The 18,052-nt window shown below is 40.4% G+C and overlaps 1 protein-coding gene and 1 long non-coding RNA gene across 2 annotated transcripts in view; one reads left to right on the forward strand and one right to left on the reverse strand.

The window, feature by feature from the left end:
* The window catches only part of LOC136294083 (uncharacterized), a 48,139-nt gene that overhangs the window by 6,345 nt on the left and 23,742 nt on the right, over positions 1-18,052 (forward strand). The gene's annotated exons all lie outside the window — the stretch shown is intronic.
* ZCCHC24 (zinc finger CCHC-type containing 24) overlaps positions 561-18,052 on the reverse strand; it is a 103,599-nt gene continuing 86,107 nt past the window's right edge. Inside the window, exons 3-4 of the mRNA XM_066191527.1 lie at positions 10,976-11,140; positions 561-3,167 (exon numbers count right to left, since the gene is read on the reverse strand). Of these exons, the coding sequence (XP_066047624.1) occupies positions 3,054-3,167; positions 10,976-11,140 (279 nt within the window). The 3' untranslated portion in view covers positions 561-3,053. The remainder of the gene's footprint in view (positions 3,168-10,975; positions 11,141-18,052) is intronic.

The following is an 18,052-nucleotide window of genomic DNA, read 5'->3' on the forward strand; positions in this document are numbered from 1 at the left end:
ATGCAGGGAGGGACAGAGGAATGCTCCCCTTGGCCGGGCGTGCTGCTCCTGCCTTGCCCCGGCGCTCGGGAGGCGAGTTCGGCTCCGTGCAGGGAGGAGGTGCCCCGGCCGATGCCACCCGCATCCCGGCCTCTGGTTTAGGCAGTACAAACCACGGCAGTGTCGCTTCTTGCTTCTCCACAAGCTGTGTTCTTCATCTGCTTTTCCCCAGCGTGAGGGAAATCTGCTCTCCTCCTTATTACAAATATGCTAAGTATTACTTAAATACTTTATATGTCTTCTGCCTAGGAACACATCAATAATATAAATACTGAACTCTCATAAGTATGCTCTTAAGAATTATTATGCTACACCTATAGACATTAATTGTGTTAAAGTAGATCACGTGTATTTTTAGTACGATCTAAAAATCTGTAAGCTAAAGGCATTGCCTTGCAGTGTTGAATCTGGATAAATAATTCTTAATAGGGAAATGTCATGCAAATACCGATGCTTATAATGGTATCTTTTAGTCAGCTTTTTGTCAGAACCCGGTGGTGTGTGATATAGTGATACAGCTATATCAACAGTTGTGCTACTTTACTGGATTTAGTGGTTATCATAACATGGAGATTATTTCAATACTGAACAAAATGTTTGATAGCAACATCTCAGTTTCATGGAGAAAATAAAATAACATTTTCCCTTATCTTCATCTAAGGAGGTTTCTCTACATGTTCTTTAGCTAGATGTGCATCATCTAGGTGATTCTTTTGTTCATGTACTACTAAGTGCTCAAGAGGAAAAAATATATCTGGTTTAGAATGCTGCTCTTTCAAAATTACTCATGCTTGAAACAAACTATTGAGATTAATCCTAGAGGTCAAGCTTAGAAAATCCACCCCTAGATTTGCTTGTGTATTTTCTTATTTGTATAGACAGATTAGTATCTTTGTGGAGAGAATTTGTCTCTAAGGTAATTTGTGAATCTGTTCAAAGAATGTGTTTGCATTTGAAAATGCTAAAACTGCATATCTTTGCAGAGGCAACTGAACTGTTTATTAGTGTTATTTTCAAGAATATTATTTTCAGCTATTTTAGTTGGAGTTGCCAACTGGGCAGAAGTAGTTTCCAAGTGATTAGTTTAGTTAATTCTATTTTAGCATTACATAGCATTTTCATCCAGTGATGCCAAAACACTTAGGAGATATTAAGTAAACCTCACAACTCTCCTGTGAGGTAGGTATACTAAAGTGTTATTACCCCATTTTGCAGCTGGGGAAACTGAGGCCCAGAAGGATCTTGTGACTTGCCCAAAATCAGGGAGCTACAGAAGAGCTGTGTTCAGAAGCCAGGAGTCAGGCTGCTCATCCATTGCTAGGTTGCTTGGGCTGCCCGTAAACAATGGAGTTTGCAAAATACGTACATGCCACTCCCACTGAACAAGCAGATGCACTTTTGGCCTGTTTATAGCAAAGCAGGGAAATGGCAAAATTTCACCCTGGAGCAAATTTGTCAGGAGCTTCATGTTCCCTAGGTGAATGCTCATGATAAGTTTTCAACTTGCTTTATAAGAGCTTGTCTTGACATACTGGCAACGTCCTACTACCACTTGGCATAAACCCCCTGCTGTCTTTGCATTATGGAACTAGTCCTCAGAACAAATTTAGTTCACATCAAGTTATCTAGGATTTAAAGTATTTTCTCTAAGTATCATTCACACAAATCAATCTCCCTAAAGGAAACCATAAAAATATAAGTTGCTGATGTAACTCCCCCCCAACTTCAAACGTTATCCCTCTAATTTTTTTTAGTGAATGCTACAAATGAATTGCTTGTTGTGTCCTTTTACCAACGTACTCTCACATAGACATACAAACAGGATACTGTCTCGAGGTACTTTCAGTTTATATTTGCCAATCCCTGATGCGATGTTCTTTGCAGCAGGCAAAGTCCCTGTGCAAAGTTCTACCTGAAATGGGACAATGAAATATAATTCCTAAATTTCTCCCCAGGTATGTAGGTGCTTCAGGAAGACATAAAGAAAGAGGGTTATATAGAGTGTTCTCCATGCCTCAAAACACCCCTATGGCTAATAGGTTTCATATTATAACAAACTTCTATAGTAGAAAACAGGACATAAAAATATTTCCAGAAAGTGGCTTTAAAACGACTATAAATAGTAAGTTTGGCTAACCTTTCAGTTCAGGGTTTTGGGGGCAGTTTTAAGTATTCTTATCCCCTTATAGTAAATTTAGTGTGCTTGTGGCCTAATGAACATGCCATGCACATAGAAGGGGCCATGTCAGTGGGATTATATGACAAGAGAAGGATCTGGTAGTTGCAGAAACAAGCCAATTTTGTCTCCTCCAAAAGCCTCTTGGAATCTTATGGCGATCCCTTTCTACTCAACCCACATCCTCAAAGAATTATTCACTTTTTTTTCCCATGTCCTGCAAAAATTATTTTGCCTAAACTCTGCCCAAGAGATGGTAACAAATAGAAAGAAGTCCAAGAAATCAGCAGCACAAAACTCTTAAGACTTTCAAAAACTGGGAAAGCAGTAATTCTCCTTTTCTGCTGTGGCTTGTTTCATCTTCGTCTTGTCATATAATAAGAACAGTGTTCGTGTTGTGGGTGAGTGCTTGCAATTAGTGGCCCCACAGTTACTGAACCTCTGTAAAAGCCAGACATGTAACAAATATTCCTTGTGAATATTATTCCTTGCCTTTTGAAAAGTACTTCATTTCACCTGGCTGTGATATAGCGTCTGTGTAAACAATCGGCAGAACCTGTAACTGTAGTTCTGTTGTGAACACTATCAGTAACACTTTGTGTGTACATATATAAATTTACATATATATGTATACAAATCATAGTCCTGTAAATACCTAATGCATGCATGCACATGCACAGGAGAAATGTTACATTCTATTAATGGTAAGGCATATTATTAGATAGGCAATATTGGCAATTATTTTAGCTTTTATCTTGATCTGTTGTGCTGCTGTTGATCGCATGCTGCCAGAGATTCTTTAAGGATGATGGGCATGGGAAGAGGCCACTTTGAAGGTTTATTGCACACGGCGGCAGTAGTAGCCCAAAACTTTGCACTTCTCACACAGGTGCTGAGGGTGTTCTTTGCTCTGGTCTGAAACATCCAGGCCGTCCGGCTTTTCCAGGGGTCTCTGCAGTGGTGGGAAGGAAATCAGATTAGATCCAAGGGTTTGTCCTTGTTACTCTTTATTAAGTGTGTGAAGTCTACTTTTATGCCCTGAACTTTCTATTGGTAATTAAAAAGACATGATGTTTCTTTCCTGAAGGTATGGAGTGTTTCTTTCAGGCCTTCAGCTCCACATTGGTTCAGAGTGGCCTCACAATTTAATGTCATTCTTCATAAAGGTGGTGTTAACTCTGATGTAGACAAATTATAAAAATACTGAATCGAGGACTTAATTTATAAAAGCAGTAACAAAAGAGTTCATTTGCTTAGCTCCAGTGACTTAGATGTCCCAAAGGCATTAACACCTAAAGCACGGGAATCCCATTACCCAGCAATGCAGAGCAGGGATTGCCAATATTAGGACTAGCTGCTACATGAAGAATACTGTCTTAAATATGCACAGATAGTATACAGCTAAATGGTGTTTTCCCAATAGGTAGTCCCATGTTTTTGAGGCTGAAAGTTTTGAAGCAGAGCAGCTGCAAAGCTATTAATAAAATTAAAAAAAAAATCCAAACTAATACAAAACCAAAACAAAATCCAACCTCATGACACAATCCTTTGCACTGAATCTGAGTAATAAATGATGTATTTTTAATAATATTCATTAAATCACAGCATTGGAGGAAATGAAGCTGATTAGTTGTTAGTAGCTATTTGTGCTGTCATTTTCCACAGCATGTAAAAGGCTTCAAAATCATTCTGAAAATAAAATACCCATGTTAAATATTGTGACAAAGTTAAATGTTTGGGAACTCTGATAGGTAGGGAAGTGATAGAGATGTGAGGCAGAACTTAATAAAGTGCACCATTTGCTTGGAAAAAACCCCAAGTTCCTAACCCATAGCTGATCTGTTTTCATGAAATGTATTGGAAAGACTGTTTCATTGCACAGTGCCATGAAGGCAGCAGTTCTTCTGTGAGACTGTGGTAGACACAGCATGTGGTGTGAAATCTGAAAACTAGCCATAAGCTTCTCACTTTATTTTCACAGGAATATTAGACCCTTGCTTATATCTTCAAAATGTGATTCTTGGAGCAGTGGGTGGGTAAATATAAATTACACCATTTTGGCCATTTATCTCTTAACACCTTCCTTAATCTTAAAGACTTTTCTTTATCTGTAAGGTCTTATAGTAAACCTGATTATCTAAGATTTTATTTATAAGTTCTTCATCAAGCCACCTACCTGAAACTCTGTGGACAGGAATAGAGATATTTAAAGGATTTTTTTTTGGCTATGTAACACTGTAAGAATTTCTCATAAATCAGGGAGTAAAAGGGTTTCTTAGCTCTCTGAATAGCTAAAATGACACAAAACATATTTGATCATCCTGAACAAGTGGTATCTGTAAATTCTTGCTTGATTGTAATGGATTATAAGTGCAACACTTATTATGTTGCACAGCTAGTCAAAACAATATATAGGAGTGATTCAGCAGCGATTGTCAATGATTTGTTTCTGATTCACTGTTTTGAACCATATTGTCCTGCACCACATAGGTCTTTGAGTCTAACTTCATTTACATTTCAACTGCAAATTGGATTTCCTGTGTCAGATGAGGAAGGTAGAGGACTTGTTTGATGTCACTATGTTGAGACTTGAGATCAGAACCAGCAATTCTGTTTCTAGGCTTGCAGTCCAAGCGCTGGTGCAGATACTGCTTCTTCCACAAGACAGGCAAGTTGAATAAGTGTGTTTGGTCAGAAAAACTGCCTTTCTACCTTATCTACTACTTATTCCACCAATATCTGCCCACAAGTATTCTTCAAGAATTTGCATTACATAAATATACAAAGATGAAGTACAGGTTCTGGAGTCCCAGGGGTTAACTTACACTCTTCAACAGCGAATGAGAGTTTTGAAATGCTACACTTGAAACAGCCTATTTGACTCAGCTCTGATTGCTTCTACATGCTAGCTGTGCTCTGATTAAAGAGAAAAATACAGCAGTTATCATGTTTATTGATATAGGCCAGATTTTTTTTTTTAATATGCAAGGCCTTGGGAATAATTTTTCCTGGAAATAGTGCAAAGGACATTGGGAATGCCTTGAAGCGCCAAGAGTTTTTGGATGGTTTTCAGAAACAATAGCTCTCCGTGGTTTGCTTTCCCCCTGCGTTGATTGAGCTCAGCTTTTTGGCCTGCAAAGCATTTTGATTTCAGAACTGTTATTGTTACCAGTATGTTACGACACAGGCTGGGGAGAGAGGGGTTACAAATGCAGGAAAGCAGGTTGCCAGGGGCCACCTGGAAAGGATGAAGCCAGGCAGAGCCCAGACTGCATTTCTGGTGAGGTGGCGGAGGGCTGAGGCTTTGAAATTGGTAGTACACTTGTGTGTTTTTTGTCTCAAAACCACTTCAACCTAACTTTTGCATAAAATGAAATCCCAGCTTATCTCCACTTGCATTTTCTCTTCATGGGTTTCTTGTAAAGGCAAAAAAGAACCCTTTAATCACCCTGAGTAGCAAGTGTTCTTGTTCTGCTGCTAATTGAGGAAAACCTAAAAGTAATAACCTTATACTCTTGGAACCCTTCTTACACCATGCTAGAAGTGTAGGATGTTAGTCAGAAATGTGTGTCCATCAGAGCTGGGCAATTCTCCCCAGCTCTGGTGTGGTGGAAGTAGAGGGGAAGGAGAGGACATTGGCATGAGAGGGGTGCAGCAGGATCTGGCTCACACTGTGCCAGTTCTGGGGCCTGCCTGAACTCTGCAAGAGACACCAGTAACTGAGGAGGCTGCAAGAGCTCTGCACTGCTGCTGTGGACTCAGCCATGTGGACAGGACTGGAGAAGGGGACAGGCTATTTGGCTGAAAAGTTAACTCCTCTCCTTAGAAAGCGGTGAATGGGGCTTGTAGAACAACAGTAAATCCTGCTATGTTCCTCAGGTGAAAGGTACCCTTTTCTTCCATTAAATGGCGAGTTTAACTGTAAAAGTTAATTTTTTTTTCCAAGCATCCACAGTTGTATTCTTCCGGACTTCACTTTTGTGCATCTTTTTTTAATTTTCTCCTCGTAGTTGCGGGGTGGAAATAATCTTGTGCAGCTCCACCAGGAAAACATTTGGTGGTGGTGAATAAAGATATTGCCTCAGGGGAATGAAGCTGAAAGAAATTTATATTTATATATCAATTCCTGACCTGCGAATTACCTTTTGATTGTGAGTTATTGCTGTCCCAATCTACAGGTACTGCATGACCTCTGCATTCCCCAACAGTCAGCTGAAAACCCAAACCCCTCAAACAAAAAACTCACCCTTATGAAGTGTTAGGTGTTAAAGAAAGCATCACTAGGACATCTTGAGAGAAATTGCTTCCACTAAGACGTAGAATGGAATAATGTGCCTGCTTCTGTTTGTATTTAGAAGATTGATGTTTTTTCTGCTGTAGAACGGAACAATTTAATTGCACCACTGATGGGTAAAAGATCACATCAGAATTCAAATGAGAGAAAACACTTAAAAATAATTTTCTAGACTCATTTACATCAAGCCTTAATGCAGCAAATGAGATGATTAAATGTCAGATTAGGAATGTAAATAGAAAGATTCTGGAGCTATTGCTGGCAGGATAATTGTTAGGTTAACAGTGTTAAGGAGACATGCTTCCCTCAAGAAACATGTGCTGTTGTGAATTTGTAAATTTTTAGTCCAATGAAAAAAACTGGGCACTGGGGAAGAAAAGATTAAATGCAATGTACATTCTTGAGCAGCAGACCCTCTGCTTTTCTAACTGCATGGGGGAAGAGGGACATTACCAAAGCCCTGGGCTGTCACCGTGAATCCAAGAGGCAGTGATAAGGCTGCAGATCAGAGGCAGGATGCTTAGAGAGAGCAAGCAGCCTCTGTCAGCAGCATGCCTCTGGGACAGGCCAGCTAGGAATGAATGATAACAGCATGAGGTAAATGGTGAAAATCTCTTTTTAGAGTTCAGAAAAGCAACGGTCTGGGATGAACTGTATTCCCATAGCTGGAGCACACAAGTGGGGGCATGCTGGGGAGGGTTTATTAAATCTAAAGAGGCAAAAGATCATACTTGTAGGCTTGAAACTGTTGAAAAGTTTGTAGGGCCTGAGTGGTCATACCCACCCCTCCCCATACTGAGGGAAGCGAGGTGGCTGTGGTTGCACTCAGATATGGGAATTATAATGAGCCCACTGAATTGCCCATGAAACTAATAACTTGAGTATCATGAGGTATGTATTTACATACCAAATTATTTCCAGTCCAGCAGTAAATTCCTGACAGCTGGAAGAAAAGAGTGTCCAAGAGGACAAGTCAGTCACCAGATGGCTGGTTCTGCACCAGTGCAACAGCTGTCATCACAAACAGCACTGGCCTTAGCCACAAAGTCGGAGAAGAAGCCTTGATAAGAGGCCAGCCAGGAAGTAACCACGGGCACAGATGTTACCGCTATAGTAGGCAGGAGAAGAAAATGAGAATTCAGAGCTTGGCATCTGGGCTGTTACACTGCCAAGAATGCTGGTGAGTGACTATAAGGACTAGCTCTGTTGCTGAAGCAGGGTAAGAAGGAGCATAAACAACCACAAAATCCAAATTCCTTAGAAGAACAGGAGACGTTTAAGTCTTGTCTGAGATTCCTGTTTATGTTCAGAGTAGCTAAAGTAACTACCTGGGAAACAACTTTTGAAATTGCCATAGAGAAGATGTGTCTGAGTCGTTCTTTAGCCTTCAGTAAGGCTTGAGCTCAGTGGGCCTATAGTTTTTGTCCCACGTTCTGTGCATTCCTGTAAGCATTCCCATGGGAAGGTTTGTCACTTGAGGGTGTGGTGCAAATGCAGAAGGAGGAACAGAACACAGTGGAATAATTTAGCAAAGCTTGCTTGAGGAGCAGTTTTGCAGCTCAGGTGCAACAGCCACCTGATTCCCTCCTCGGTGGATGAGCTGCGGAATGACTGGCAGCGGCCCTCCAGTCAGGCCCTTGTGTTACTTCTTGTAATATATGCTCCACCATTTCTTTTAAATACAGAGATTTAGAGCTGTATTTATAGAGCACTCCAAAGTATATACACAGCTGTAAAAGTGCTGAGAAGACTTTTCCTGCCCCAGAGAGATTAAAAACTCATTCTCACAGCTAGGCCATGTGGACTACGAGCACAGGGCTGAATTGAGACATTCCTTGTGGGGAACTGGCCCAGGATAGTTTCCTGAAGTGAAACGAGCCTCCAGGAACAATGAGCAGGTGGCAGGAAAATGTGGCTGCTCTCCTCTCCAGGGACTCACTAAAGGTATGCATAGGAAATCAAGATTTGAGCATAGCTGCACAAGCCATTCACAGAGCCAACATATGTGCTTGAATGGCTACCCCAGAGCTATCCAGAGTGGAGATTATTATCTTCAGGACTCTGATATTGCTGCCTGAGCCAGTTATATGGGAGTACTTCAGCACCAAACCATCATTTGTGAGACCTGGACAAACCTTACAGTACTGGGAAGTCCATGGATTTGGGAAAGTGGCTGGGCAAGATGAAATACAGCCATGGAGATGAGGCTGGGAGAAAAGGGCAAGCCTGGCAATTGAGAAGAAACTCCTAATTCACTGCAATGAATATTGAGCAATCCTGAAATAAGGTTTTCAAATTTTTGTCCTAAGTCGAGCACAAGCATCCTACTCTCCAACAGTGATGGTGATGCAGGAAGGCTCAGTGGCCTGTGTGGTTGGATTTCAGCTATTTAATAAACTCTGCAAGGTTTGATCTGTTTGGTGACAATCTGGGAGTGTGCAGAGATAATCACTAGGCCATACAAGAGTCTGGGAAAGTATCCTCAGAGGTGATTGTTTTGTCTTGTCTATACACACACACATTTCTCTAAGTGTCTGCCACTGCTTAGGACCAGGTGTGGAACAGGGGGGTTGATTCGACCTGGTGTGAGTTTTCATGATGAACATACTATGGTGAATGGAAACTTGCTATCATAGGCCCTCACCATAGACTCTTTTAGATATGGGCTGAGATGCTTACAGTTTTTTTGGTTTTGGAAGCTCTTGTATCTTGACAAAAGGTTACTTCATGTTGAGGGACCAGCAGTGATTTTAATCTGCTGATAAAATGACCATTATTTTTTAAAGTAGGTATCTTTTTTCCTGTTAGGTTATAATTATATGTTTACCAAATGGTAGGGCAAGGAGGAAGAATAGAAGATGAGGAATTCCAGCACATTGCTGAAGAGAAATATTGACAAGATTGCTTGAAAGTAGAAATCATTTATTGCACTAGAAGTAAATACTGTCTGATCTTGAAAGGAGGTCAGTCCTCCTATATCTGTTTTTTGCTAAACTGAAGAAAAACTCCATTTATTGATTATTTTTACTATGATATCACATATTGTGGTGACTTTGCTGTTTTGTAGTGTCTGTCTGCTGTTTTCTTTAACTGCCACCCTTCTTTTTTCAAATGGAGTTAAAATGACACAAGTGAATCACGATGTGTGGGGGGAGGCAAGATATTTTCTTAGGTGAATTATTTAAGTTGGAAAACCTGTCCAATAGAAGATTCAGATGAGAATGCAAATATTCTGATCCCATATAATAAATGCAGGAGGAGCATATAATTAACTGAGGACAACCACTGAGAGGGAAGTTAGGGCTTAAGAACTTCTGGAAGTGCATAGGAAATCAAAAATGAATGAGGCCTCTGCTATGGCAGGTAAACAAAATAACGAAAATCTAAAGAATAAATAGGAAATATATCTAGAAAATGTTAAGGTGGTGTGGCAGTGCTATTAAAACAAATAATAAAACCATATTATGTGCACAAGACTTTTTTTTGTGCTTTAATTCTCAAACTAGAAATATTGGACTTTTAGTTAAATTTTTCACTGTGCTTTTACAAAATAGTTCTTAGTATAAGAGTACCAGTGGCTGGGTATAACATATTTTCCAAAATGGGGCAGAATAGCTCCCGACTGATGAATGTTGATAAATGTTTAGAGAGTCTGGTGTGGCACTGGATGCTTGTACAAAAACCACGCTTGGGACAGGAAGCAGACAGGAAACTGTGTCAAGACGCACCACAGACCTCCTGCAGCCTATTAACTTTCTGCTGCTTCTGGCTCTGTGCGTGAATTGATGCTGTCCCCTCCACTGTCTGCCTGTTGCTGTTATGGTTAACCAGACGCAGCACAGGGCACCTCTGGAAGAATGAAAAGGACTAGATTTTGGATTTTTTAGACAAGCTGTCTAAACAGAGGTAAGGAGCAAGAGACCTTGGAAGCTTTGAGATTCTTATGTTGTTAGTGTCATTAACCAAGGAATTTTGTAGACAGGAGTCATCTAAGTATTGTTCTCCTTTATAACTACTCTTTGTAAGTAGAGATAGCCCCTTGAGCAAATCCAAGAAGTGGAAAAAAAGCAGTACACATGGGAATTAACTCTGCTGACACCAGTGGAAAGAAACAATAAATTGGTGTGAATATGGAGAGAATCAGAAGAACTAGGAGGCCAATTGCTATTGCTGAACTTTTTTTACTCTATTTAAGATTAAAAAGACCCACAGTCTCTTTCTATAAGAAAGGCAGGTAAAGATCTTGGGTTTGAGGTATTTGTACTGAAAGAAAGAACGCTCAAATTTTGCAACTCTGATGACACCTGTCCAGATTTCCAGGACTGAGACAACTCATCTGGGAAACATTCTCTGTGGCATGTTGTATGTAGTCCATGTCAAGTTCTGTTTAAGTTTTACCCAGCCTTACAAAGTCAACAGCATTCTTAGTTCCAACCCTGTTGCCATCAGATCTGCACTTCTCCTACCTGTTTGTGAGGATAAACATTAATGTGGCACTTGATACATTCTTGTCCCATGTTAGCCCAGGAGTTTCCACTCATCCATTTTCTCTTGCATTTGGGGCACTTATATTCACCAAAGCAGCGTTTCTTGCCCTGGTACGGTGTCAGGCCTTCTCCTTTTGGACGAGCCTACAAAACAAAGGGAAGTAGCAATGAATGACTGAAAACAGGCAGGGGTGTGTGTGTAGTAGAAAAATAAAGTTTTTAATTAGGAAACTTTGGGCAGAAGATATTGGAGGCAAGCATGAATGACATATCCCATTAATGAAGAGTTCATATGTTGAAGGCAGAGTTTAACAGTTCTGAGAGTGGTTTCTGTAAGAAGTATTCAAAAGTTCAAGAAAACATAATACTTGTTAGTGACACTGAGTATTTAGAAATATGCCTTTTCACTTTTTGAACAAACAGTTTTAATATTAGTTTCATTATGATAAAATCATCTCTACTGAGTATATGTTGCTAGCAATATATATAGCATCAGGAGGAGTAGCTCATTAGTAATAAAGGACTACTTTTTAAGTAGAAATTCCAGTTTAGAAATCTAGCCTATTTTCCACTTAAACCCTGCAGTTAAGAAGATTTTTTAACACTTCTGCTTTTCACAGCCTATATGTTATCATATGGGAGTGCAGAACCTGGGATTGAATATGAAGGAAAGACATTCTGACCAGTGAAAATAATAACTTTATTAACTTTATCTGGGTTCTTGCTCTTGGTAAATGGTTTCACTATTTCTGCCTTTTGAGGAAAGGATTCGCAAATGGTGTGTTGTGATGTCTGAATGTTAAATGTCTCTTAAAGAAAGCCTTTTTAGGGAAGCCAGTAGAGTTGACAATGATTGTATGCAAGTACCAGGTTTATTTTTTGTGCATACATTCACTCACTAAAACTGTGCGTCGTACTTTACAAAATACAGTGAGGCATGTGAAGATGAGGGTGTTGCATCCAGCTGTGCTAGGATAGTAAAGATGAAGCCATTTTCCCAGAGTCCCTAGCAGGTGTTGAAACACTGTCCATGTATTCACTGTGTTTAGTTTGTTGCTGCCAAGAGGGAGATACTTTGCATGTATAGTGGTAGGATACTATGATCACCTATAAAAAGGTTCTTTGTCACTTACATGTCAGGCCTAAGCAGCTTTTCTTTTTTAAGACTTCCAGATAAAGTTTGCAGAAGTGAAATGAACCATCATGCTGGGAAGGCATTTGTTTTTGTTTTGGGAGCTTGTGCGATTTCTCAGTGTGTAGGTCCAAATTGCTTTCTATGTGAAAACATGGGTTGCAAAAGCAGGTGGTTGGCAGAAGACCTGAGCTTGGCAGGAGCTCTGAGACTCAGGCTCCAGTGGCTGATGGAGATGGTGAACACTGTGTTACCTCCTGGGTCGCATGTGGGAGCAAGAGGGAAAGGAACATTGAGTGCGCTCTCCCCCGCATCCTGTGGGTGGAAGAGCAGGGGACACCAAACCTACTTCAGCCTTTTTTTCTTTCTGTACTGTCAGTAAACAACATTCTCTGGGGTTTTTTTATGCTTATTCCTCAGCATAGCAGTATTGTTTAGAAGATCAGATCAGTAGCAACCTCCATTACAAACAGGCAAACATCTATAATAATTTGCTTCCGACAAGCCACTGTAAATATTCTGGCTGATAAGATGAAGCTGACCAGGACACGCATATTTACAGTATATGGCACAGAAGAAAAGTGCATTGGTATAGTGAGAAACATTCCACAACTGAGTGCTGGCAGGCACCCGGAGTGTAGCTCTCCAACCCATAGTGTCCCTTGATAAGGATGAGATTACAACTGAATGTAGTGCAAGAAAATGCCAATTTATGGAGACATCCTTATTCTGGATATTTAATTTGGTTCTGCCTCTGAGGAGTTTGTAGCACAACTCGGTGTAAGAAGCTACATACTCTCTTCATTTAGAAATTCTCATGGAATTGAATAGAAACCCTGTGTCCAGAGAGCTCCTGTATTTGAGAGTCCTTTCCTCTCCTCCTGAGGCATCACAGATTGTTTTATTTGCAGTTTTGACTGGGGGGGCGTTATCGAACCAAAGAAAATTTTTTTTTTATTCTCTGATTAAGTCACCCTCTACTTAAACTCCTCCTGCAGCCAGACTTGAAAATGGAGCTCAGTGCCCCTACCAAGCAGTGGCCCTTTCAGAAAACATGCAGGTCACAGAGTTCATTATTTCCAAAAGTAATAGCACTGACTTTGCAGACAGAGTGTGTCTTGAACGTCTTGTAAACGTTTACAAAGAGTATTTGAACATAACACTCCCACAGCAATATGTTATGCCAGCCATAAAGAGCGTTTAAACATCAGACTCCCACAGCAATATGTTGCGCCAGCCGCAAATTCCCAGATGGGAAACTTTCAGAGATGGCCACTTGGGCGGGCCAGTGACTGTGGGTTTGTCCAGGTCAGACAGGTGACTTCAGAGACACCAATGCCCTGAAATGTTCTACCCTCACAAATGCCCAGGGAACACTGAAGGTACTGGTCTGTGGAGTCCTCTGTGTGTACAGCTAGGCATCAGAAATGGAGCCTTTCCAAATTAGAAGCTACTTTTAAAATCTGACTTCTCCAACTTTCTTGGTAAATCGGAAGCAGAACCAGGAAAAGAACGTAGGAGTCCTGACTCTGTTGGTAATTTCCTGTTATAATTGTTAGACTAAACTTTTGATTTATTTTTATTTTAACTTCTTGACTGTCACAGCTCCCTCCTCAGTCAGTGACTCTAATTAGTTTGCTGGCAAAGTTACAACAGTCTCTGTAGGTGTTTTGCTATTCTGCTTTATGGATGTTTATGCATTGCCTGCACAGATATTATTTTCTTTTCCATATCTTCAGTTTCCCAAACTGTGCCCCACAGGGAATTTGGATTCGCAAACAAGCAAGCTCATTTTCTCTAGTGGGAAACATCATTAGGAACCACTGACAGCAGTGAAGGCAACTCTCCAACTCCCTCCACCCTGCAGAACCAAACAAAATAGGTATTTGACAGTATTTGGTAGAAGGCAGAACCTGAGCGAGATACACTAATGGCCTGAGAAATCTGAGGCTGGGTGTTCTATTTGTTGTTGGGGTTTTTTTGTTGTTGGGGTTTTTTTGGGGGTTTTTTTTGTTTTGTTTTGTTTTTTTAATTTAAAGTGTCTGGCTCCAGCAGGAGCACAGCTGAATTGCATAAACATTTCCAAGAAACAGCCTGCTCCTTGGCACAGAAGCAGCCAGCCCTGCCCACAGGGTGCTCGAGCACCCGGTCGCTCTGCAACTGGAGTATCTCAGTGCTCATTCAGCTGGAGGGCAAGAACTATTTTCACCAGAAGTTTTTCCTTAACTTCCTTTGCCCAAAGAGAGCAAGAAGACACATTTTGCCATTTGGTATTAACCTAAAAACCCTACTTTACAGAATGTGGGATTTACCTTCTTTAAACCATTAGCCTCCTATTCACTCCCCACCCCAGCTCCATTTGAATGGTGGTTAATAATAGATTTGGTTGGTGTTTAGGTCCTGCAGTTCCTGTACTGGGCATTCTCTTCTTACTCTTTCTGCAGATAGGGATTTATTTATGTCCAGAGTTAATCTGGCAAAGTTTTGCTCCTGTTCATAACGGCACAATATTTTGTTGTTACCACATTAACATACACTGTCCTATTGCCTGTAGGCCCAGGTAAGTCTTTGGCCTGGTTTCTGTCCTTGGCTGCAAAAACTTGGTGTGTCTTCTTAAAATGTTTCAAGGGTTTACCGCATCCTGGGCAGGTAGACTTTTAGGGAGGATCCAAACCAAACAGATTTTTCTACAAGGACCAGAAACTAGCCACTACTTGAAGTGTGTCTCAGTGTCAAGATCTAGGTATTAGGGAATGGATCCTTTGTGATGCTTTGACTTCGGACAAGTACTGACACAACTGACATCACCTATGCAAGTGTACCTAGTCAGCGCGTGTGTTTGTCTTGGCTGGATATAACCAATGTTCAAAGCCAGTGAATTTTGTGGGGCACAGTAACAAAAACTACCTCAATATTCCATCCCTCACTGACACCCAGCTGTGTCTATTTTTCATCTTCTTTCTTTCTTGAGCCAAAACCACAAATTGGCCATCATAAGACTTTTAAAGTGTTTAAGTTGAGCTTTTCTGCTGGTAACTGGCCAGTCCAGCTCTCTGTCAACCTATCAGAGAGTGCATCTCATGGAGGCATCTGCCAAATCACTTGGCAATGACATACATAATAAAGGACTCTCTGCTTTCCCTAAACAATTCCCTCAAAGTATCAGTTTGCAGAGTCAGCAGAAACAAAACATGCCCCCCTCCCCCAACATGCCCTGCTTAAAACTAGATTCATAATAAACAACAGGAGGCTGATTTTCCTCAAAGCAAAATGCAGAGACACAATTTAATGTTTTTCGTCCCCTCATCTTCCCCCCCAGTTTGTTTTACACAGCTGAAAGGGCTCTGTACAGCACAGGAAAAGATGAAATCAGCCTAACATTGGTAGGTGGACCCTCTTCATAGAAGAACTCTGAGGGTCTGCTTGTAAGCAGGCTTCACCAGATTAAGAGAAAAGGGTAACGGTAAACAACAGCTTGAAGCACTGACTGTCTCCCGAGTGGTTTGTGGGAGTGGCAGGATCAGGGCTATATTTTGAAATGTGAGCCCTCCAACACTCAACTGAAAGTCAGCACAACTGGGAGATGGCATTAAAATGCCCTAGTGCTCTTCTTGTGTACTACTGTAAGTGCATAGTTTTAAAAAAGATATGATAACGCAGCCCCAAAAGGTTCAATTAGAAAATGAAAAAGAAAGTATAAGGACTGATTCAGTGTACTGGGTGTTGAGGCATTATAGTCCTGACACTGCAGCAAGTTGCAGAGTGTTGGGAAATTCACAGAAGTGCTCTCAGCTTTCTCAGCTCTGTGTATACTGTGTAGAGAATGAGGACACACTTGCACACTTATGTTGAAATGGGACATAAAAGGGAATCTTTGAATTGGTCTACGTTTTTTTTCTTTGTCCTTCTTCACTTTTGTGCTCATTTAAATCTTGAGTATCAACAGAATACATAGGCAGAGAGGTGATGAGTTTAGGAATGACACTGCTGGTGTCTGACACCGAAGACTTCTGAAGTATTGATTTCAACCAACAGTTACTACATTTTTAATTAGTATGCGCAATATACAAAGAGCATCTAGGGGATACAGAAGCCAAACTGATGCTTTTTTCAGCTTTGTCTCCAGTTTAATTTTTTGTATTAGTGACATGATGAAAAGTCTTGATACGGGTCTGGTAAGGGAAAAAATGGATAATGGTCAGAACGTAGGCTCTTCACTACAGCATTACTATTTAAATAGAAAGCTCTATTTGTTTTGCTGAACAATAGGAATTATGGAATTTCTAGTTGTATTGGATATTTCAGATTAAAGATTTACGATAGATAAAATTATATCTGAGCAAGACATGGCTGAAAAATAAAGAAAACTTTAACTTGTTTGTGTGGCTTGAAAGAGGAGGCCAGAATGTGTTTTATTTGACTGGGGTTTTTTTAGAAGACTTGTCTGTGGCATGGCTTAGGGCTATTTCAACCTCTGACTGGGGTGTCTACTCTGGTTTGGAAAACTATGGTTTTCCCACCTCTGCATCCGTAGAAACCGATATGTTTTTCATGGCAGTTAAAGCTCATCAGTTGTTGCTGATCTGAAACATTTTATCACACATGTGCCACTGCTGCTCTTACAACATGATCAAGGTAGAAGGTGGCTTTGTACTGAGGTCCCAAATATTGAAGTCGTTACAGTCAAGTAAAGTATACTTTACTCAATTTCCCAGGAGCAGAGCATTAACCAAAACATGCAAGTTTGTGCAGTGTGCAGTACAAACCAGCATTGTTTCTTTTACTTTTCTTGAAGAAATACCCTGTTTCTACTGTTACAAACATTTTCACTCCCCAAGTCTTAATGTTTGGGAAGATTTAAAAGCATATTGACTAAGCTGAGTCAATGACATTTTACAGGTAAATTTTTATATGGCAGAAGCTCAATTTTATGTTTGTCATTTTGAGTATGTACTTCTTGGCTGCTTTGAAAGACCAGTGTTGTCAGCTGTGTTGTGTGTGTTAACTGTGATTTTGATCTAGTTTCCACAAAGGTAAACCAAGAGAAAGGTTTAGCAGTTTGTTACTAATAACATGCATATGGTTTCTGATGATGATTAAATCAATAGGCATCGTTGTCATGGACATGTTGATCAAAGTCTAGAAAACCAAGAGGCTGGCTTGGCAAACATTCCAACAGTTAAATCAATATCTGGTTTCGCAGATTTTTCAGAGTCCTAGCTGTGCTGTTAGGAGCAAAGGCTTTTCTTCAGCTACAAGATGCCTATTTGAGCTGATCATTAGAACCACCTTTGGGTCAAAGATACGATATCATTACTATGCTAAGTTAGTTTGAAGCAGAATAGTTGCTAATTGGCAATTCTGCAATTATCTGATGTATTAATTACTCAACACTGAATGGTCTGAGAAGTTGATAGTATGAGTTTTCTTTGCCAGTCCTGCTCATCATTCCACAGCTAGTATAGAGATAGAAAACATGTAAATGCTCAGTAACAATCCAGTCTGAGTAAACAAATCTGTTCATTAATAGCGTGCTGCTTTCACAGGCCCCTGTCCAGATAACAAAGGACATAGTGATGCAAGCAAATAGTAGAAGACAAAAGTATTTGGTAGAATGGTAACATGGTGATGGGACTGGTGTTAGACTTCCAGCACATGGATTGAGTATAGAGTCCCAAGAGATTTTCTCTCTGTTCATGGTCAAATTGTACCTCAGCTCTTCATTTGCAGTGGGTAAATGTCCTGTTGCTGTTTCCTGCCACTTCTGCAGTTCTTGTGGCAATGTATAAATCACTTTGGACTACCTATGATAATATAGCTTGTGTAGCATAGTGGAACCTTGACCCTCGTCTCACTTAGATTAGTGCTATTATGACAAAAACAAGCAAATAACACTCAGAGTTTTTTTCTGTCAATCCTTTTCA

This window comes from Chamaea fasciata, unplaced genomic scaffold, assembly GCF_029207755.1.
Source record: "Chamaea fasciata isolate MVZ Bird 193981 ecotype frontalis unplaced genomic scaffold, bChaFas1.0.hap1 SCAF_9, whole genome shotgun sequence".
Lineage (NCBI taxonomy): Eukaryota > Metazoa > Chordata > Aves > Passeriformes > Sylviidae > Chamaea > Chamaea fasciata.